This window comes from Ruditapes philippinarum, unplaced genomic scaffold (assembly GCF_026571515.1).
Source record: "Ruditapes philippinarum isolate M1 unplaced genomic scaffold, ASM2657151v2 ctg194_1_1_1_1, whole genome shotgun sequence".
Lineage (NCBI taxonomy): Eukaryota > Metazoa > Mollusca > Bivalvia > Venerida > Veneridae > Ruditapes > Ruditapes philippinarum.
The window spans coordinates 161,011-185,802 of record NW_026853964.1 but is presented as its reverse complement, the minus strand read 5'-3'; the positions used below and the strand labels follow the sequence as shown (position 1 = coordinate 185,802).

Genomic DNA, 24,792 nt, shown 5'->3' with positions numbered 1-24,792 from the left:
ATTCTAAATTTTACCAGTTCATTTTAAATGTTGAATTCTGCTTAAGCCGGTGCTAGGGAGCGTGGACGGTAGTTTGCACTTGACAGTACCGTCCATGAACAGGCTCAATCAAACCGAGCCTGCAACATTTTTAATTTTGCCGAGTTGGGCTTTCTTTAGAGATTCTTATTTTCTCTATTTTACAAAGCTACTTCAATGAGATTATGTTCATTGAGAAATAAAAAATAAGACCACCAACGTTCTGTAAGCCAGCTGGATAGCATCCTTACATGAAGAATACATAGTCCATGGTGGGATTCGAACCCGCAGCGATAAGGGGAAAATGACACATAGTTTCATTTATAAAAAACAACAACTCAATATTGACATGTCCAAAAGGTAGCTTGACAAGTCCATTTATGAAATTAGGAGGATAATAATTTATCATTCTTAAAACATAAATATCTAATTAAGAATAATCATAACTTAAAGGTTAGTAATTTTTATTTAAACATTGAATGCTGTCACTAAATTTTATAAATATTCACTGAAATTTCTCAAGTGGATTTTGACAAAATTAATTTACTAAAAAGTCAAGATACTACGCACAACTAGGCATGGTGACAAACAATCCTGTGACGTTTCACTGAAATCCCCTCAGCGGTTTTAGAGCTGAAGCACAGACAAGCTTATTTTATTCAAAAAGTGACCAATAAGGGGCCAAAACTGTGCCAAAAAAATCAAGCGGAATATAAGGATACTATGCACAACTAGGCATAGTGATGAACAATCCTGTGAAGTTTCACTGTAATTCCCCAGCAGTTTTAGAGATGAAGTGCGGACACGATTATCGGACGGACAGTGCGATTCCTAGATTCCGCCCTATACATGGGTATATATATAGTTTTTTCTCATAAAATTATCATCTAAATAGTTACTGCAACTGTTGTCAAGCTATTTCTGAATGTGGACAGAACAAAATAATAATGATATCGTGATGTCATCATTTGAATGATAATCTGAAAGAAAACACGTAAAAATCAGTGAAACTGAATATAAACCATTAAAAAGCAAGTAATTTAGGCAAAAATTTACAAAAGGCAGTAATAACAAAATTTCTTCCAATAATTTTTTAAAATTTAAAAAACAAGCTGACGCATTGACATTCCAATCAATCTGAAAGAGCTTTACACTTTTCAATTTTGACACTTTGGGCGTTCTTTAAGGATTCCATTTTTCTCTGTTTTACTAGTATGAGAGATATTCATCCATAAAAAATAAAGATGTTATATTTCAGCTGTCATTCTTGTCGACTGCATAATCATTCAATAATTTCAAATTAATAACTCTAAAGTTTTAATGAATTAAGCAAAGGAGAAACAGTACAACAATAAAACATGAAATACGTATAACAAAATTGTAAAGCATTACAAATTTCAAAGTACGTTTTGTACAATAACTAAAAAAAATATAAAAAAATAAAAAAGATAAATTATCATTATTGTGCAATATACTCCTCCTGAATACGATGTTTTCACCGATTTATACCGCAAAAACATTTTGTGTTATACAAAGAAAAAACTTTAAATACAGACAATTGAACAATAACTAACAAAAGCCGCTTGGACCAGGTGATGCTCCCCGGAAAGGTTTTGACCACAAAAAAATATACCTTTTGTAGTTTCAGAGTTATGTCCCAGACAAAGTTCAAAGTGCAAAGATTCCAAAGTTAGGCTAGACAGAGTCACTATTCTTTGCAAGGCACTTGTAACAAATGACATCTATATACCGACTTAGTTTCTTGTTGATACATATTCTTGTTTCAAAGACATGTCCCGGACAAAGTTCAAAGTGAAAACAGAACAAAGGACAGAACTAAAAAATTAGGCAAGGTAAAGTCAATGTTCTTTTTCAGTGGTCATCTTCCAAATAAGATCTATCTACATACAAAGTGTCATGTTGATACCTCTTGTTGTTTTAGAGTAAGGTCCGGAACAAGAAAAGCGGATGGACGGACGGACGGACAAACAAAGCGGCAACTATATGCTCAGCCTTCGGGGAGCATAAACAATTATGATGGGTAGAATTACCATAACTGGATACTGCACTCTTTCTCATTTAATTGTATCTACCAATGAGGTTTTTAAAAATATTTAATGCAGTGTATTTAAAAAGCATTTAGTGTTACGTTCCAGATGAAAATAGGGGACACATTTTTATAAAATCATCTCGAGGCGTGTGTCTTAAATGCTTTTTAGAAATACAAAAAACGAAACAAAAGCATTTATTTAACATTTTAAACAGATATTAACAGAAATACATGTTATAAGCATATCTATATCAGTAACATTGAGTTCTTTAAAGCTGCATGCCTAAGATAAGCTAACATATTTCAAGAACATTAAAATTAAGAAAACTGTAATAAGATTTTAAGAAAAGTTTTAAGATTCAGCATTAAATTTATAAACTACAGGTTTTCTTTCTGATTAATGACTTAATTTACAGAATAAGTCACCATACTTTTACTGTGTTACTAAAGCAGGAAGGATTATTGTTTCATGTTTTTGCTTCTTTTTGCTAATTTACTTGGATTGTAAGCGTCATTTTTTTGCACGTTAACATTACTTTCTTTGTTCACCTTAAAATAGTTCACTTATAATTAAATTTCAAAATGTTCACCAATCTGGAGATATGCTGCTTGAAAAGCATGCTATTTGTATAAAATCTATCCATTAAAAATATTATGAACATTTCTGAATGAATGTGCAATTTGAAGTTCAGTGAATGCTTTTGTTGTGAAGTGCACCATGTATTGTCATTAAAAAGTCTGCCAACATTGTTATCATATTTACCTACAAATTGTACAATTTTCTATAAAAGTCATTATCTATGAGGCATGAAGCGTTAAACTGATATCATTCTGAACATTGATTATTTACAAATATGATAAAACATACACTACCTAAAAATAAATCAATGGTAACTCATATATACAGTTTAATTTAATAATACTACAGGCTTGAAACGTTACTTTTCATTAGATAATCGTGACATTTATATATACTATATACACCTCTGCTGTCAATTTATGATTTTTCTTTTATTTCCTTTTTTGTAATGAAGGAAGTTTGCTCTTTTATATATTTATTAAAATATTCGTTTTATGTTATATAGCCGTACATAAACGGATGTCAGCAATATGATATTCACCTTGCAGCTCGGGTTATTCATGCAAACAATCGTTACAAATTCAAAATCTTTATAACTAAGAATATACTCAGCAAATGCAAATTACCATTAAATGGACAACATTATCATAATTTGGTTATAAAGACTTATGACATGTTATATGGCCGTGTATAAAATATGGTTTGTTATATAACCATCATCTAGTGACACGGGCAATATAATCTGTCAGAATCATTATGCATTATAATGTATCGTCATATACATATTTACGTGTATTGCCGTGTATCACCAAAATAAAAAACTGTTACTTGTGTACGTTTGTTCAGAAAACTGAAATACTAAATATAAAAGCGAAATCTCTAAAAACAAATCTGTTAAATATTATACACACTTTAAAAACTGCTTACAAAACTACATTTGTAATACATATAACGCTAGAAAAATGTTTGAAATTATATTTTGTTAAATAAGATGGTAACATTTTTGTTAAAAAAGGTGAAAAAATAGCACTGAACATGCAATGATGTCTTGTAAAAGTAGTAAAATGTAAACAAGGTAGTATTTTGACTTCCATACAAAATATTACTTCACTATAATTGTACAAATTGCCAATATAGCAAAAACAGCAAAAGATAGTTTATGTATATGGCACATGAGGTTTTTTTTGAAAACTGTAACAAGATAATTGAAATAAAAAAGTTTTGGAGAAATAAAGCTGATAGCAATTCTGAAGTATTATGGGCCTTTTATAATAAATTATTTAACAATTCTTGTAATATAATATCATTCTAAAATTGCAGAAACATATTTATACATGTATAACTAATTAAATTCAATAATTTCAATAAGACTTCTTTAATAGACAAAAGTTTTTTGAAGGAGTACTGAAATATTTGACAGTGGTCTTGATGTAATTTTCTTTTCCGATGCAATTTTGTTTTGTACAAAACAGGTACAAGGTAACTGTGTGATGCAAAAGTTTTCTTTTATGCTTCCATTAAACCACGAACCAGAATATTATTCAATGTATTGGCAAGTAATGATATTCGAGGTATGTCCCTTTACAGCCAGGTTATCAGGTGCGAAATCATAATATTGAATTATTTAAGAACTGTAACATCTTTGTTATTCAGAACATTCATCAGGAGATAGAAGGGAAAAGTCGAACATTTGTGATTGTCCTCATTGTCCCTGTAGATTTATTATAGCTGATATTCTGAAATAAAGGAAAGTAATAAGTCATAATTATTACACTGTGTAGCAGGAATGTCATATTCTAACACTGAATATTACAATTTATTTAATTTTACCCATGAAATATGGTGCTATATCAGTCAAATATATTTCATATTTTTTAAAAATAAATATGAAATTTAAATATGAAAGTGGGCGGAGTCAAAACTCATATTTATTTTATGGGACTTCTTTCGCCGTTTTGTTTGAAAAATCTGATAAATACAAAACAACTTTTTCTTGAATTTTGTTTTGAAAACTATCTAGCATGAAAGAAAATGGTCTAACTAAGAAAATCAATCCGAACACCAATATCTTTAATTCAGTAATTAACGCTGTACAGACGTTTAAAGAGTTGTTTACATGACGTCACAATGTAGCGCCAAACAGCGCGTGCTTACGCATAAATTACTGCGCGCTGTACAATTGCAGTTTCTAACAAGCAAGGGGATTCGTTACCATTTTCTTTGATAATGAAATTAAATAAAAAGGTTATTTTTTCGTTTTTCGTGAAATATGGTATATATTTTCACTCAACATGAACTTTGACAGAAAAACAACAACAAAACAATTGGGGTCATCTACAGGTAGTAACTAATCTCCATACCAAGTTCGTAGTTAATAAAGCAAGGCGATCATAAGTTATTGACTTGAAATGGTTAGGTCTACAAACCAATTTACAGGAGTACCAACCGACTGACAAGTGTGATGCAATAAGTCACTAAGTGTAATACCCCGACTTTTTCTAAGGCAGCATAACTATGTTTATTTACATAGTTTATGAGGCTGTCGTTTATTAGGCTGTCCATCATGAAGATATTTAAAAAGTCATACCAAGACAAGAAGAAGTTTTTCAAATACATCTCTTCAAATTTATATATCATCACACAATGTTCCATGTAAAATGTCACGGAAAATTCTGCACAACACAGTATCGGAAGTTTTGATGTTAGGCCGCTGAAACAAGAAATAACAAATACTGTACTGTATAAATTGTGAATTTTTAACGAATTTGTAGAATTCTTATCTAGTAAAACATTTTACGTTCAAGTATATGAGTGGTATACTGATTTCCATGAAACATTAGTTATTACAGGCTGGAGAATACTGACATGTAGACTAGTGACGTCATGAATACTGGTTAGGGGGCATGATTGTGAACAAGAGTGAAAAATTTAAAAGCCAAATATATCCATGGACTTTCAAATCGCAAACTTAAACGTAATTTGTAAGTCGAAAAAGGGTAATTATTTTGTCAAAATGCTTAATAGAGTTACCTCTACATGTCTACATGTGGGGGCCTGATTGTAAACAAGTGTGCACATTTTCAAAGCCATATGTCAATGGACTTAGAAATTTTTTAGGTAAAATTCAAACTTTAACATAAATTCTAAGTCAAAAAGGTGCATAATTCTGTCAAAATGCAGAATAGAGCTACTTCCTCCTGCATACAGGTTGGAGGCATGTTGGTGAATATGTGTGCAAACTTTAAAAGCAAAATGTCAATGGACTTTGAAATATTTGAGGTGGTACGCAAACTTTAACATGAATTCTAAGTAAAAAAGGACACAATACTGTCAAAATGCTTGATAAGGTTATATCCTAATATGTTTAGAATGGGGACATGATGATGATCAATTGTGCAAAGTTGCAAAGCCATATGTTAATGGATTGTGAAAATTTTTAAGGTGGTTCACAAAACTTAAACAAAATTTCTAAGTTGAATAAATGGTTATTTGTCAAAATGATTGATAGAGTTACCTGCTCTTGTATACAGGTTGGTAGCATGATGTTCAACAAGTGTGCAAAGTTTTAAAGCAATATGTCATTGAACTTTGAAAATAGTTTGGGTGGTACACAAATTTTAACATAAGCTCTAATTAATATAAGTCGAAAAAGGGGCATAATTCTGTAAAATGCTTAATAGAGTTACCTCCTCATGTCCACATGTGGGGGAGGGGCATTATGATAAACAAGTATGCCTTATGTCAATGGACTATGAAACTATTTGAGGTGGTACTCAAACTTTTAATGTAAATTATAAGTCGAAAAAGAAGCATAATTCTGTCAAAATGGTGAATAAAGTTAACTTCTCCTGTCTACATGATAAACAAGTGTGCTTAGTTCCATAGCCATATGCCAGTGAACTTTGTAAATATTTAAGGTGGTAATCAAACTTTTTATGTAAATTCTTAGTAGAAAAAGGGGCACAATTCTGTCAAATTTGTGAATAGAGTTACCTCCTCCTCCTGTCTTCCGGTTGGGGACATGATGATGAAGAAAAAGCCATATGTTAATGGACTTTGAAATATTTGAGGTATATATAGTTAAATAGCAAGTGTTAAATTATTTTCACGTGTCTTAATTGACACAGTTAATTAAAGGTTTTATTTTAACTATTAAATCTACATTTAGAATAAAAAAATTATTGAAAAATATTAAAAATGGAATTCTTTATTGTTATATAGATTCTTTTATTAATTAAAAGAAAATCTTATACTATAATTCACATAGAATATTTTATTTCAATACTTAGATATGTTATAGAAAACAAATATAAATCAGTCAAATAAAAATGTCTTACCTGTAAAATATTTCCAAGTCTTAATCCAAGTTTTATATCCGGTAAATAAATTCTTTGAATTATTAATCCTCTTAAAATGTATTTGTTTATTTATTAACAACTGTCACTTAATTAAACTTTAAACAGAAAAAAATGTTTGTATTCAATCAAATGACCAAACTATACAGTACATGTTTAACGTAGAATAAACCGCCATTCTGTTTTTTAAGTGTCCATTTTATATTGATATCATTTTAAAATTATGGAAGTAATTTCTTCAAATTATTGTACATTGTTTTTTCCTGCCTGTTGTCTTGAATGCAAAAAATACGCGGTCTTGTACCTCATAAGAAGTTTGTCTCAGTATATGTTCTCTAACACGGTCATATTCTGTTTTTGGTTTAATGGCGGTCATCAGTACATTAACTGATTGCGGCAAATTTTCTAGCACGGTAATAAAGTTCTGTAAACTTCTAGCAGACATTTCTACATTCATCAAGAACACATTTTCAATATTCAACATGTTACGTGACAGTAACACTGAACTTTCATCTAGATTGATTCCCCACAACAAAACATGAACTAATGACGGCATTGATATATTTAATTTTAGCCTCCAAGGTAACTCCTGCAAGACTAACACTGAAAGAGTTGAATGTTTAGACAAGTCCAAGTTCCATCTCTTACAATTATGGCCGCCATGTTCTTTACAGTCTAACTTCACCAAATTTAACTCTTTCATTGATTTTTTACGCGGCGATAAAATTTGAAAATTGTTTCCAGTATTTTTGTGAGATAACGCGAAGTTGTGAATTTGTAAATATTGTAAGTTTTGACATCGCGCCATGTTTTTACTCAGATTTTCTTCAAAATCATTTGTCCATTTACCACTCTTCAATATACGCGCTGCAAACTGGGAAACAAATATCCGATTTATCTCAGCCTCCTTCTCATTGTCACCACAATAGTAAAGTTTATGAATATGACTGAGATCTGAGAGAGAGAATAAATCTATTATTTCACGTAAACTGCTGGAAGTACGGCTGATGTTTATATTAAGTGATTTTATGTTGGTTTTGTTTTGTTTTAACAAACGTTGTAACTGCTTATTGTGCATGGTGTCGTGGTCAATGAAGAAATCTTGTAAACATAATTGAATATTTTCACTTTCAGGCATTTCTTGTAAACAAGACATGTACATTTTCTGTATGGCATACAATGGATTATTGTTCGTGGCGTAATTATTATCTACCATAATTCTATAGCCGTATGTTTTCTCGTCTTCATTTATCACAGACTTCAGATCATTTAATATTACACACATCCGATTAGAATTCATTTTACTTATAAATTCATAAATTTTTGACATGTCCAGAATCACTTGAGCATTTCTACATGTTTCTACAACAGTTTTCTGAGCCTCATTTTCAGAACTTATAAATATTGCAGCAAAGAATTCTTGAACTGTTTTGTGGGAAAATGATACTTTACTAAACTTTTTTGTCAGTGTTTTGGATGTACTTTCCGACAACACACCTGCATTAAGGGTGAAATTCATCTCGTCTATTGAAAGATATTTTTCAGCAACTGATCTATCAAATACTAGCGTGGTTTCTTTGGTTTCATTGAATAACGTTAAATAAGCTAATTTCCCTAAACACATCAGGAGTGAGGAGCATTTCGTACAGTTTTCATATTTAGCAAAGCATTTTGGGATGTCACTTTCAGAAAGGTCACACAATTGTTGAAGATTCCCATGCTTCTGAATCGTTCTTGAAAAGAGCAGTTCTACTATATTTATATAGAGTTCACATTTTGAATTTCCTATTTGAACACCGTCACACCATAAACAAATTGTATATATCAAAAGTAGAGGCACAGAAATAAGTTCATCATTTTGGCTGCTTTCGATGCCTGTTATATACGCTGTGACATCAAGTTGTAATGCATCCTTATTCGGGTAAGATTTCAATCTTTGTAATATCCTTTCTGTAAGTGTAACTGCTGATTTGTAACTCAGTTTTGTAAGTTCTACCTTTTTTTCTATTTGGCACGAATTTAGATTCAAAACTCCTAATTTCCATGGTCTTGTAGTGGTCAGTATTGTACACTTTTCTCTGTCATTCCTATGGGGGATTGCTCGCGGCGATCTGTGACATTCCTTTTCTGGGTGTGTCCATTCATCTAGTCCATCAAGTATAACGAGGCATTTCTCATTCTTCAAAATTTTAAGGAGAAAATCCTCGGAAGGCTTTTCTTGTACACCCACATTGGAAACAATCTTTTTTAAAATGAGATCATCTATAGAACATAAATCGTTAGAATCTCGCAGTAAGACCAAAAATAAGAAATCAAATCCCTGCATACAGTCTATATCGTCCTTTTCAAAAGATTGAGTCATTTTTTCATCTGGAAAATGAGCTTGACACCACGTGATCGCCAGATAGTTTGAAAATGCAGTTTTTCCGAGACCAGCATCAGCAATAACATATATTTCTCGGTTGGCTTCATTCTCGGTTTTAAACATCGCTGATAACGATTCCACTGGTGTTTTTTCATCATTTCTCATCGGTGCTGAGATTATTAAGTTCAATGCAGGTCTTATGTAGAAAGAAGCCAAAGGCGTGTCATTTTCATCGAAAAGGGGCGACAGGAAAATTTTACTGTGTCTCGTTTTGTAGAATTCAATCAAACCATCTTTGAGCTCTGAAAAATGAAATGTAAACTGTTAATATCTCAGGAATATAAAGTAATCATAAACATATTATTGTTAAACTTTAAACCTCTATGTAATCTTTAAAATAATTTATGTTATTATTATCAATAAGAATAGAGTAACAATATACAGTATTTCAAGAATTGTTACACGGATTCGAAGAATGTGCTTAATGTGTGGTTAACCGTTTTATTCTGCATATTTGTATGGAGATAAACGAAAGGGTCAGCATTTGATTACCAGTACTAATTTAGAAACTAGACATAGCCGTTACATGAATTATTTTTCGCCAAATGAAATCATTCAATGCAAAGGGACAATGGCCTTTAAATCAGCCCTTACCATCCAACTATGTATGTGATGTAAAAAATATATGACTGTATAATACTAGAGAACAGCTTTTATCCATTTCTTTATAAGTATTTTTGTACTGTGAACCATGGCTTAAGTGGCTCGCCTGATAGCCATTTTTAGACAAGTTTCAAGTTAAAAAGTAAAAATGTACATGTGGTTTAAATGTGAAGACTATACCTGTACGAAATTTTCTGCACGGAAATGGGTCGCAATTCAATGGCAGATTCCGCCTAGAAATTTAAATTCTCCCCGAAATATACAAGTGTTAAACAATTGTCTTTTGGCACGGATTCCGGCCGGATTCCAGGCGGAAATAGGACGGATTCTGGGCGGAATTGGGACGAAATATGCAAATGAGTAGGAGCGGAATTTTGAAGAGGAATCTTTGGGCGGGATTTTAAAGTGGAATCTTGGGACGGAATTTGGGAGAGGAATTTTGGAGCGGAATTGTCAAACAAGATTCTGGGCGAAATTCTCGGACAGAATTCAGGGCAGGAATGTGTGCGGCAGAATTTTTATGAATATAACATGATCACATATTTTGGGGTAAAATTATCAATAATGTATCACATTAAATTTTCTTTCACAAAATTTAATACATATCCTTTAGTCCAAATACAGAATAGAATACCCTTCATTCACGATAACACAACCCGTTCTTTTCTAGCTGCAGGATTTGGTAGGTACTGGTTTTATAGAAACCAACACTTTTTTTAAATTATTTTGCTGGAAGTCTGTCAGTGAGAAAATAGTTCAATCATCAATTTGTTTCAAATGTTTCTGATAATTTAAATTACTATTTCTTTCATTATGGATGTCTGTTTTAAGTCCACTGCCTGTGTTTCCTAGAATTTCTTGTGGTTGTGCTCACCTTTGATAATAAAAGTCATAATTAATTAAACAAAAATGTTGTAAAGAATTATGTTTTATTGCATATATGCAGTTATATTTCATATTTTTCAATAATATCAAATTTTATATTTAAACAGTATTAAGTATTAACTGTGCTTATGCATATTCAAAAATACTAAGTTAATGCAGTATCTTATTTCAGTGCGCAAGTGTTTAAGAATTGCTCTGTATAAGAATTCATTAACTGTTTGATTTGTGACACTATTTATTACTGGTTACGTATTTCTTTCAAGGAAAGATGTTGAATAAAAGAAAATAATGCGATTTAAAAATATACCTTTTAAGGAATATACTGCACATCATTATTAAACCCCTGGCATCTCACAATCAGCACTTAAGTCCCAGCCTGTAAATATGTGTAAAATGTAATTTTAGATTGTTCAATTGAAAACACAACACATACATGTAAAATAATAAATGATTGTGATGACCCTGTTCAACTGTACAAAACTACTGATTGTACCATTTAGTCCCATTTAATCAAATTGATTTAACTTGTTTAATTTCCAGGAAAAATGAAAAAGATTTACTTACATGCTTTTTATACAGTGTACACTATAATCATTAATATATAATCATAATATAGAATCATAAAACAATTTTTATCTTACATATTATACATGTATTAAAGATTTAAAACAATTATCAGGAAAAAACAAATGTATGAAGTTGAAAATATAAAAACATCATTGAAATCTTGTTACAAAATTTAGTTTACTGCCATTGATAGTTTGATATAAAAAGACTTTTCTGCATTAATGTAACTAAAGGTTTATAATTACCTGATTATGTTGTACATTTCCATGTCCCATGTTATCACATTTATTTATCATACTAATACTTTAACACTTTGAAACAAAACTATATCTCCAAAATTGCTAACATATCAAGTACGAGTAAATTCACTGAAATTTGCACTCTTTTGACCCAGATATCTTAGAATTCAAAATCTACAAATGGACAGGTCCATCATTATGTAAAACAGAGTTAATTTACTCATCATTTTAACTTTCATTCATTAAATGTAAAAAAAATCAAATAACTAATAGATTTATATGGATTTAAAAAATCATTACAAATATTTGTACAAAAAAATTGCATTGTTCTAGACAAATTCTGCATATGCAATTTACATTGTTATCTCTCCCCAAAATAATCACATCGAACAGCCTGATCTGTTGAGTAAATTAGTCATGTATAGATGGTGGGAAACTGCTGGTCAGTTGAGTTCTATCAGAACTCTGATCTGTGTAGTGTAAAATCTCAGTGGATATACATTGTAGTATTAATAATTTACCTATTGGGCATATTGGTTGATCAATTCTATATAGATAAAAGGGCATAATATGGGATTATTTCATGCAGTTTTTGTTTTGATTCTGTTTACTTTTGTTTTTTGTTTTTGTTATAAAAAAACATAAATTCTAGGAATTTAAAATGGCAAGCACACTATCTTGTCTTTTGGTTGTCCTGTATTCTATAGTATATTCAAATTTAAACAGCATTCTTATTTCAATGTTGCTTTCAAATGATGTCCTAAAATCACATTTAAAGTTACAAAATACAGTACATGTATATACAAGTTGTATGAAAATCATTATATCATAAACTTAAGCATTTTAGAGGTGAATGCTTTAAATTTCTACTCTTAGATTGTTACAGTTGCAAAATAATTGCAAAAAAGAATTGCTAAATTAGTATTTATGATTACTTGGGTGTCGTTTATTATTAATGTGAAACACCTATGACAAAATGTTATTTTTATTTTACCTTAAAGCTGCGCGCCTCCAGATGAGCCAAAATAGTTAAAAAAATCAATATTTGGAAAAATGTACTAAAAGTTTAAGAAAGGTAAAAACATTCATGATCCAAGTGATATTTTACATGTTACATGCGGTTTAAGATTGCTTTTGTAGTATTTTACCACAATATGTATACTGTTTACTAACGCAGTAAGGGCTGATTTTGCATATGTTGACTTTACCACTTTTTGGTATTCTTCTTAGATTGTAAGTGCCGATTGCAATATGTAATTTTTTTATTTGTTCATCTTACAATATTTTACTTTTAAATACACTTTCATAACTTTCATAAAAAATAACATGAATCTGAAGGCGTGCTGCTTTAACACTCCACATTTACTTTTGGATGGCCATGACGTCACTTTAAGAAATTTACTGGTGAATTTGTCTAATTCGGAACCGTTGTAAATATAACATGGATAAGTGCCTTTCACTATCATGTGTGTATGGATAGTATAGTATTACTTATTGACCATAGTCCCTGCAATGAGGGACGTTGTAGTGTAGTGGTAGGTGTAGTTTCTTCAATCATACTAGTGCGGGTTCAAATCAAAGAAGTTTTTTTTCTTCAAATTAATATATTTTCAATGCACGGGTACTTCGTTTTTGTGTCATGCATATAAAATACACATCTCGTGTTTAATACAACTGACTTGAGATTGTGGCTACATGTGACACTACATGGCATGCAACTTAAACCATCTTTTTTTGCGAGCATGCGAGTACGGATAATGTTTGGTTGAAGTGAATGTTATGGCACTGTATCAAGGACGTCATCACACTTTTGTACTTAATTTCGTTGGAAACGTGTCGCTATTTGTGTGATAAGGTACTTTATAAACAATGAAAACAAATACCATATATAACTCATGTCAAAGGAGTACAACTTGATATATAACCTGTAATTAAGCTGACCTGTAATATATATAATTATTTTTTATGAATATAATGAATACCTGTTGTTGACACAGAATAACAGATAATTATCGTTCCTCAAAGCTAACCCACTCAAAGTAGGTCGATACAGAATTTATTTTAATTCAATTTTATAGGACTCTTTAAGCTTTAGTTAAAGTAAAGACTTAAGCTTTGGAATCAGTTCCGGGAACCAACCAGTAGTGAGCAAAGAGTGTAAAGTTTCTTGTTCAAGGAAACAACGACTTGCCCCTGACAGGGTTTGAACCCATGTGGCTGGTGATTATTAGGCTACTAGAATACCAGTCCGCCGCGATAACCACTCGGAAATGCCGTCACTTTATCATCGTTTTGGTTTAAAAGTTATTCAACACAGACACATCAACTAAACAAAATATATAACGACCAAAATATTCAATGGACCGGAATCTTAACATGTGAATATCCGTCTTAAACATATTTTTGTTTCAATTAATTTCTATTTTCACTGCATGTAATTGATCAATTTACAAAAGTAGTTAAATTCTACATTACAGATTAATCTATAATTGTTTTACATATCAAATCAAAGGATGAAAAAAAATGAATTAAACTACTTGTCTTATATCTTCAACACACAGTCGTCCATTTGGTAGAATACTTGAAAATAGTGTTGACCAGATCAACAGTACAAAGACATTCTGACGGTATAAATTCAGCTCAATGCCCCAAACTAAAACTTTATCAAGTTTTGCACCATGATATACCCAATCGCATTGACTCGGTGGAAACATAGAAAATGTTTCAAAAGAAATCACCTCACAAGTTTCTCTGACAAATACAACGTATCATAGTTGTAGCCTAAGGTCTTCAGCGAACCCGTTTATATACTATGATATGACGTTTAATGCCACATAAGATGTAAAGCAAAACTGTGAACAACAACTATCATTGTTGATGAGTTATTCACCGGACATGCATCAATAACGACTAGTTAAATATCATTAAGGGAGATAACAGTTGCGGACGGACAGACTAATCGGCGACTTTAATATTATAGTGTATACTCTTCCTTCGGAAAGCTGAAAAATTCTGGGTTATTAACTCGCTTTCACCCGCATATCCTCATCCGTTTGGGCTGAGTTACAACTCCAAATTTTTCAGGCAGATAATAAATAGTCAATATTGTAATTATTTTGTGCATGAAAAGGTAATATGTTTATTCATTTTAGTTTATTTTGCTGTAAAAATGAAGACAAACCAACAAAGAAGTCCTTACCGAAATTTCAAGAAAAAATCAAGACAAGTATCAAATCCATATTTTACAGTTCTCGTCTTGAGATTTTTATATATTGGGTGAACTGCAAGAAACACAATTTAATTGCTATTTCATATGAAGAGGCAGCTAGTTTGCAATTATCAAATGACATATGTCATTGAATCTATTTTAAGCTTTTTAAATCGAAAACAAGCTTAAAGACTATGGCATTAATGCAAACTGACGGAAAATAAGTTGTCCTGATTTTCCCCGTGGTCTATAAATCATGAAGCTCATATAGGACACTATGTTGCTAAATACTATATTATTATAAACTCATGAACTATTGGATATGATGTCATTTCCCTTTGCACAGGCTTTAGTATATTATTAAACATTAAGAATAGGATATGGCGTTTAACTATAATTCAGAAACAATTTTCCTCGCAGTGCCATTTTTTCGACCTAATCTCAGTGACCCAGTCTTCCACGGACATCTTAGAGCTATAGATGGTTACTACGTTTCATCATTAACAGCGCCGACATCAACTTCCGGTCGAAAATGAAATTAACGAAAGTGCGCGCCGATTTCAAGGCAGACCTCCGTACTGACTGTTCATTCTAAAATCAAAAGTGACTTGAATGTTTAAAATTTTACTTAAGTAGTTAAATATGCATTAAAATGTCTGCTTTTAGTAAATAATGTGTGGTAACTATAAATATTTTTTCTGTAGAAAAAGCATAAAATTTGTACAAGCATTTATTTAATTTTCGATTCATTATATTTCGACGAGGATGCTCGAGTAGCAGAGGTCCAATCATGTTCAGGCACACTTTAAATTTGCTGAAATGGTAATATCAACATATTTTCCTATTAACCGACGTGATTTATCTCTCATCCATGAGCCTCTGGATCAATTCCGACAAAATTTAAAAACTTGGCAGTCCAAATATTATCGTTTTTTTTTAAAACTGTCTTTTAGCTTTTTAATCCCTATATTTAAATATACCAAAAGCCTTAAAGCGGGTTCGTAGAAGAATGTAATCAAAAGTATCATTAACGGACAGTGAAACCTCCCATAAGGTCACCTCTCACCAACAGCCACCTTCTCACAGTAGCCAGCTTTAATTCCCGAAATAGTTTTTTTTACTTTATAATGTAACTAATAACGATGATATACCTTTGCTATTAATAGATGAAACATGTTCACGCATAATTTAATTTTAGCCTGGTTCAACGATATAAAATCTCAGTTGCACAGTCAATTATATTCGGAGATAAAACATTGTCTTTCCATTTGAGGAAAATGTAAATAAAAAATTGTGCAACAAGCAAGACATTTTTTATTTGGTCCTCAAGTGTAAAGCTTAAAGCTCTAAAGCCAAATGTCATGTTCAGTTTAAGATTTAAGAATGTTTTCTCCAAAGGTTGTTTTGTTCAATTTTGAAAATAATCCATATACATGTATTAGATATTAAGTTTTCTGGCGGTTGTTTTTGCGGTGAAGCAAAACGTGCCCTGGATATGAACAACTACGTATGGTACTGATCACTCCTGTGAAGTAATGTAGAAATCCCGTCAGCAGTTTGACCCGTGACAGTATTTTCAATTGATAGCACTGGTGGCCATTTTGTGCAGCAAAACAAAACCTTCTGGCGATATGCAAAACTATGGATGGAACAGATTACTCATGTGAACTTTCATTTAAATCCCACCAGCAGTTTGACCTGTGAAAACCAGACACCAGAATTTTTTATATTTATAGCTCTGGCGGCAATTTAGTGCAGCGAAGCCGAACATGCCGGCGATATGCACAACTAGGGTTGCTACTGGTCAATCCTTTGGAGTTTGGTTGAAATCCCCACCTTAGAAAGCCGGACAAGCTGAATGCGGACTGATGGACAGACAGGCGACGAAGGCAAAAGTCAATATGTCTCCCAAAATATTTGGGTGATATAATGATGCACTGTTCACATTCTATAGGTTTTAGCTTAGTTAAACCCCATACACATGTATTTTTCTTTGAATGAAATCAATAAGGATATCTCTAGCAGAACAAAACAACCTTTCAAAAAATCATATTTTAAGGCTGTTAGACTTCCTCGTAGATTTGTACTTTTATCAAAAGCAACTTCCTCAACAAACCTTAACTGGGTCAGCCTCATACAGATCCCATTCCATAATGTTACAGTAGATGCATCTTATATTGAGTGTCTCCACAATCGAGTACGTCTGTAACATGATTCTATAAGTAAGTAGAATACGTTTTATATTCCCTAATTGGTGAATAACATATCTTATCAGTCTTGCTTTTTATTTATAGGTGGTACATGGTAAATGTTTGCCTCCAAATAGCACGCACATGCATCAATACTTGGCCGGTGATTAAAAGTCTAGCATTCCAAATGTTATTTTTGGGACTATTACGTAGATATCCGTTGCCTGGTTTCCAGTTTGAAACTCTCTTTAGAAACATATTCCATAGATTTAAGGTTTTGTAACGCTAACATCTTCAGATATGCAAAGTTTAGGTGTTTGGTGTATTTCCCTGTATTTTGGTACAGCTCTCAATGAAATAGCCTTTCCTCTAGCCACATTACCGTGCAAATATTATTTTCATTGATGGCACAGCCTTGGTGATCTCTTATATATTCAATATTGCATAATAAATAAGCATGCAATTATCAAACTTGAATTATTGCATACCATTGGTGATCTCTGATGGATCTATTGTAGAATAACGCATTAAAGTGTGAAAATAAGCATAAAATGTCCAAAAATCCAAAGAAGATTACATATTTATCTATTAGATAAATATAGCAATGAATTTGCAAATTTGCAAATTAAAATCAAGCTTTTTGGAGGTACACTGTTTTAATCACAATTTGCAATTATAACCGATCAAACTCGTAAATCTTTCCATTATACAATACTCGAAAAGAGTCAGTAGGAAATGTTGTATCATTTGTCGTTTAAAGAATTAACAAAAATTATCTTTAAAAAATATATTCGGCAGAGCTAAAACGATTTTTGCACTTGGACCGACTCGGTTTTGGGAAGAAATATTCTGTTTGCATTTTAAGTTGTGGTTTCGTTAATGTTTGACAAAATTTATATAAAATACCCTTATATTGCTATTAGATTTTATAGGTATATAGGTATCACAGTGTATTATATGATAAGACACTACAAAACGTGCAAATATTCAAAACGTGTAACAGACATGCACATGTAAAGGAACACAGAGGGTTATCGACTTGAAACAGTCAGTAGTAATAAAACCACTTGCGAGTTAACCGGTTTTATTCGCAACAAATCTCAATCGTAGAGTCCATATATTCCTATATGACGAGACAGTGTAAATAAAACGATTCCCTGCAAAAATGAAATAATTCTAACAATTGCCATGGTAACATTAAACGAAATGAATTAAATACATAAATGATCATGTAAATATGTACAAAACTTAAAGACACCTCCTAATGACCATTACAAAAGACCTCGTTGCCTAAAGGGAAGGTAGAGCAACAAGAAAATCACAAGGTGGCGGACGAAGCAAGACAGAAGACAAAATAAAAACAATTCAGTCCAAAAAGCTTAAAGCTGTCCGTCTAAGAATCTTCCACTTGGTCCGTCAGGTGCATTCAAAAGAGAATGCTTAGCATTCAATTTAAAAGGATTGAACACAGAGCACATTACCTTAATATTATTGGGTCATAGTCTCTTTTAACCAAACGTTTGATAATTTAGTAAATACAGCAGAGAAAATACTATGACCCATAATGCTACAAAGTTTGTAAAAAACATCTCCCTAGAAATCAGTACTTAGTGGTAAAAGATTTTTTAAATTACGATCAAGTTTTAAAATTAAATCTGAATTGCGACGGTATTACTTTGTAAAATATTTGCGTAATTTATGTTAGCGATAGCCGTGCTGCAGCAGTTTGCCAGTAATAAATAAATTGCGTTCTTTAAAATCATCCACATATAAACTGCACGCCATTATCGTGTTAACTGGAAAAATATATACCATATATGTTGATGCATGAGGTTCATCTCCATCTAAATGTAAGTAGTTAACGATATCAAAATTAAGATCATCATTTTTATCATTAATTTTAGTTACTTTAGTATTGTTAATGATAGAAATGTTTTATCTAAAATATATGTAGTAATGTCTGAAGGGTTTGTTTTATTCAATTTAAGTTCACGTGGATATATTATAGTAACAATTTAATCAAAATACGGATTATTCACGTTATGGATATTACCTTGTTTGCAGGAAGTGTAATTAAATGCATGTATAACTTCTTTTTGTGAAATAGGAGAGACACTTCCTCTTGTAACAATATAAAAATAAATCAGTTATCAGTATCAGTGGTGTACAATTAGTTCACATTGGAAAGCCTATAATATATTTGAAAACTGTATTACCAAACTCGACCGAAATGTTATCTAAGGAAAGCCATAGTGCTTTACAAACTTCGTCACAGATAAAAATTGTATATTCTTTAATGATACATCTTGTAAAGAAAGACTTCATTAATTACAAGCAAGAAAAGTAACGTTTTCTCTTGAAAATGTTTTTTGAATTAAAGGTAATAATATACTGTTGATATGTTAATGTGGCAAGGTACGTAAGTACTCATTGATGAAGCTTGATAATTTTGCATTTTAGATTTATCTAGAAAAAATCTTGGGTTTTTTAACAGATCAGAAAAGATGAAATAAAGAAAGGATTAAAACCACCCAAGGATAAAAAGATCAAATAGAAGGAAATAAAGTACCACTAATATGCAATTTGGAGAAGAACAGAATCATTTAAGAAAACATGGCGGAATCAAAAATATTGCAGGCTCGGTTTGATTAAGCCTGTTCATGGACGGCAGTGGTAACTGTAAATTACCGCTCATGCCCTCTAGCATCGGCTAAGATATAATGCATGGCTAAGACAGAATACAAAATCATTGTTGTGAACAGAAATATACTCTGTCACAGCTAAATGAAAATCTATTTAATGGAGATTATTAATTTTGAAATATCGTATTTCAATATATACGGGTATTTTAGTTCCAAATTTTATCATTTTATTCATTATAATAACATAGATTTTGAGTCTTGTTAAAGCCAATTCTCATTTGTCTGTAAAAAGGTTCATTTATTCTAAATAAGAAAGTATGTGTTTATAAACAGTGACTACCATTATTTTCAAAAGTCTGCTTCTGGAGGATATTTCAAACCTTTACGTACAACACTATTAACTTACCCTTCTTGCGAGTTTGATATTTTTCTTCCTCTGTCTGTTTCGGAAAGTCTTTTCTGCTATCTATCTCTGTTTAAAAATAGAAACCCATGTAATCAGTCTATATTATGATCATTTGTTTAGTCGTTTGATATTAAATTGATAACGGGTATTATCATGTACAAACAAAACAGTCAGTGTTTAGTTATATAAAATTCTTAACTTAGAAAGGTCAAATCCTTTCATGACAAACATAGGTTTGATATGCCATTTTTTGCTCGATTTTTTTTTGTAAAAAAAGTAGAGGTATTAATACAGTCATGTCGGCGTTGTCGTTACCGTTACAGTTCCCACTTGTATGTTTATCATAAATCCTTTAATTATTGGTTTATTGTCTTCATACTTGACCATAAAAACACTTGGGACAAGACCTTTAAGAAAACTAGACTAAATTTGACCGTTGTTTTATAATGACCTTGATCTTCGAGGTCAAATGTCTAAATTGTTCTTGTTTTTTTGCTGATTTTGTTTTTGTTGTAAGTGGCTATAACTTTATCAAACTTGAACATTGTTATTATCTAAAATAAACCTTAAATTAACCAGACAGACCTTGACCTGTCATAAAAGACATTGGTCTTGAAGGTCAAATTATTGAAATTTTTATTCTTTTTTGCTGCAACTGGCTAAAACTATGTTATTCTTGAATAGAACATTCTTAAGAATGAGACTTTGATATATATATATCAAACTCAAATTGACCTAGGCTATTTTATGACCTTGTCATTGAAGGTACAATCATTGAATTATAACTGGTTTTTGCTATAATTGACTCTAACTTGGTAATTAATCATTGGATGACCTTTTGCGAAACAACATTTTGGACAATACCTTCTAAAGAGTTGAATTAATCTTGACCTCTAGCTTTAAATGACATTTACAGTCACGGTCAAACTATTCAATATAGGTTAAACTGTCATAATTTTGTTATATATAAATGAATTTCATTTAAACGTGGACAAAACTAGACTTGCTACCAAACAAACAGTCATATTGAATAATGTAGATATGACCTTGACATTAAATTGACCTTGACTGTCAAGATCAAACTAATAACATTCTCTTGATGTTGAGCTCATCTGTCACAAAGTGACAAGGTGAGATTTTGTGATCGCTTTTCGTTAGGCGTCCGTCCGTAAACTTTTAGTTTAAACGTCATCATCTCATAAACCACTAGGCTAGGTCAACTACATCCAAACTTTACAGGAATGTGCCTTCCATAGTCATCTTTGAAAATTGTTCAAAGAATTCAATTCCATGCATAACTCTGGTTGCCATAGCAACAGAAAGAAAATTTTTTCTTTTTTACAAACCTAAAAAGCTAGCGCTAAGATATTTTTGAATGAAACATCTTCTATTAAGTGTCTCTCATGTTTGTTCAAATAATAGCCCTTGGGTCAAAATTTGCCCCGACACGTAGTCATTGATTTTCATTATTTGTATTTAGTAAAAACTTAAAAAATCTTCTTAAAAACACAAAAAGCGAGTGCTAAGATTTTAATCACGAAACTATTTTCTAGTAAATGTCTACCAAGCTTGTTGAAATAAAAAACCTGGGGTCAAAATTGGCCACGAATCGGGGGTAATTGATTTCCCTTAAAATTTATTATTATGTATATATAGATATATTGTAGGAAAAAACTTTTAAAAAATCTCATTTTAAAAACCCCAAGAGCTGTTGGTTAGATGAACAGCATGAAACATCTTCTGGTTGGTGTCTACCAAGTTTGTTCAAATAAAAGCCCAGGAGTTAAAACTGGCCGCGCCCCGGGGGCGGGGGTCATTGATTTTCTCTATATATGTAAAGTAACATCTTAAAAAATCTTCTTTTAAAACTAGAGCTTAGATATTTAGCATGAAACATCTTCAAGGGAGTGTCTACCAAGTTTGTTGACATTAAATTGACCTTGACTGTCAAGATCAAACTAATGAAATTTTATTGTTTTGTTAAGCTCATCTGTAATAAAGTGATCGCTTTTCGCCAGGCGACCGTCCGTAAACTTTTATTTTAGTTTTGTTTAAACAAAAGCTCTGGGGTCAAAATTAGTCTCGCCCCAAGGGTTTGTTGATTTTCCAAATATATACACATCTTTTGAAACTTTTGTGATCCCTTAGCTATAGCAACAAGTTTAGTTTTTACACATGCACTTTTTCAGATGAAATTATGAACTTTGTAATATCAGTTCACGATTTTGATTTTATATCTGCTTTTGTTTATAGTTTACTTGTTCCTTTTCATGGAGAATTATTTTTATTCAGGTGATCGATTTCAGGGCAATCATTACCCTATTGGTTTGTTACTCGCTTAAACATTGTAATTATTAAATGGATTAACTTCGTGTTTAAATTAGACACAACACCTTTTAGGTCAGTATCTTCATGTATACAAATCTTAAATTGACCTTGACTCATGTGTTACCTTGACCTTGAAGTTTAAGTTATTTTATTTTCACTGATTATCGCTACAATTGGTTGTAAGTTTGCAGTAAATCAATGAATTATTTTCATTTTGGGACAAAATAACCTTTTGAACAAGACAATCTAAAAGGTTGAACTGACCTTGAGCTTTAAATGACCTTGACTGTCAAGGTCAAATTTTTGAATTTTGGTTAAGTTGCCATAATTTTGTTAATTCTATACGGTTTTGATTCAAATGTGGACAAAACAATACTTGCGGTCAAACAGACCTGCAGAATAAATAAGATATGACCTTGACCTTCAAATGGCATTGACTGTCAAATGATAGAAGTTTGGTTATTTTTTCTTAACTTTGTCATTTATTTATGGAATTGATTCATACTTGGACAAAACAAAATGTGTGACTAAACAGACCTAGTAAAATCTAAAAAAAATCTTTAATTTTCCTTTGTTTAAACCGTTAATTTGTTTGTACTAAGAAAAATGCAAAAAAAGGTCTAGCGTTGCCCCCCGCCCGGTGATGGCTCTTGTTTAAGTAAAGGTTATCAGATCCAACGGAATCAATGTTCACTAAATGTCAACATGACAGATAAATCAATACTAGTTTTCCTCTATCTTTTATAATGGGTTAGCTTTAGTCAGATCAAATTGAATTAATGATGACCTAACAAAAACAAATTTACATTGAACACAATGTATAGATTTATTGATCTAGGCTAATTAAACAGAACAAAATTAAATGATGAGTTTGTGCTGATAAGAAATCTTAAATACTAAAAAGTTTGATAAATGGAACCATCTCTTCTGAATAAAATATATTTTCAATCAGATACGTTTAATGGGAGTGTGCTGTCAAAGATGCAAGATAGACGAACACAATATAGTAAGAAAATAAGATATATAGTAAGAGCTTTGTAGTTTTGTACTAAGCCATAGATTCATGAAATTACCCACCTGTCTGTTGTCGTCTTTTGACCTCTTCAAGACCTTTCTCCACTTTTATGACATTTCCTTTTACCTCATCAAAGCCAATCTTTACTTCAGTAACATTTTCTTTCACTTCATCAAGGTCTCTCTTTACTTCTGTAACATTTACTTTTACGTCATTAAGGTCTCTCTTCACTTCAGTAGCATTTTCTTTAACGTCATCAATGCCACTCTTTACTTCAAAAATACTCTCTTTCACATCCTCAAGGTCACTCTTTACTTCAGTAAAAATTTCTTTCACATCATCAAGGTCACTCTTTACTTCAATAACATTTTTTGTCACGTCATCGAGGTCTTTCTGCACATTCATAACATTTCCTTTTACGTCATCTAGGTCTCTTTTTACTTCAGTAACTTTTCCTTTTACCTCATCAAAGTCTCTCTTTACTTCAGCAGCGTTTTCCTTAACGTCATCAAGGTCACTCTTTACTTCAGTAACATTTTTTTTCATGCCATCAAGGTCACTCTTTACTTCTGTAACATTTTCCTTCACGTCATCAAAATCACTCTTCATTTCAGTAACAATTCCTGTTACGTCATCAAGGTCTCTGTCGACTTTGGTAACATTTTCGTTTACCTCATCAAGGCTCTTTTGCATTTCAGTAACATTTTCTTTTACGTCTCCAATTTCCTGTTTCAGCCGATCAACATCTGCTTCATAGTCCTTGCATTTCTTTATTTCTTCATTTATCCTTCTTTCTTCCTCTGGATCAAGAGGACACGACTTGAAATCGGCAATTATTTGATGTATATTTACACCTGGAGTGTTTCGTCGAATAAGTATCTAAAAACCGAATTTGATAGGAAAGTGTGAATATAGCTTTAGTTTTTATACCAGTTTTAATTTTCAAGTTATTTTTGGTTCTTTGTATTATTAATGCTTTATCGTTTAATATTTGAAAATATTCATATGAAGAGAGCACTTATTGTTTATGTTATAATTAATTGGATGAAGAAAAATGAAAAGCCTTATTCATAAAGACAACCTTAACACAAACCAATTATAATGACATACATGTACTTCATTAGTTTTGACATCATTTTTTACACAAACCTATGAGTATTTTATGTAAAAGCTTAAGTTAATACAAAGTTCATCCTAAAAGCTAGTAAATACCATAAACAGTTACAACATTTTTTCTGTTGAAAATAATAAAGTAAATCTAAATAAAAATCTGGGAATGTAA

The 24,792-nt window shown here is 31.5% G+C and overlaps 2 protein-coding genes across 2 annotated transcripts in view; one reads left to right on the top strand and one right to left on the bottom strand.

The window, feature by feature from the left end:
* Positions 1-24,792, top strand: part of LOC132738523 (3-oxoacyl-[acyl-carrier-protein] reductase FabG-like) — a 104,870-nt gene that overhangs the window by 20,726 nt on the left and 59,352 nt on the right. The gene's annotated exons all lie outside the window — the stretch shown is intronic.
* On the bottom strand, positions 7,743-24,703 carry LOC132738514 (uncharacterized; the record flags this gene model as incomplete). Its single annotated transcript, XM_060726017.1, has 4 exons — positions 24,695-24,703; positions 23,573-24,389; positions 20,168-20,233; positions 7,743-9,670 (listed from the first exon to the last, which is right to left on the bottom strand). Coding segments are annotated over exons 1-4 (2,820 nt in total), but the record flags the coding sequence as incomplete, so codon positions are not given.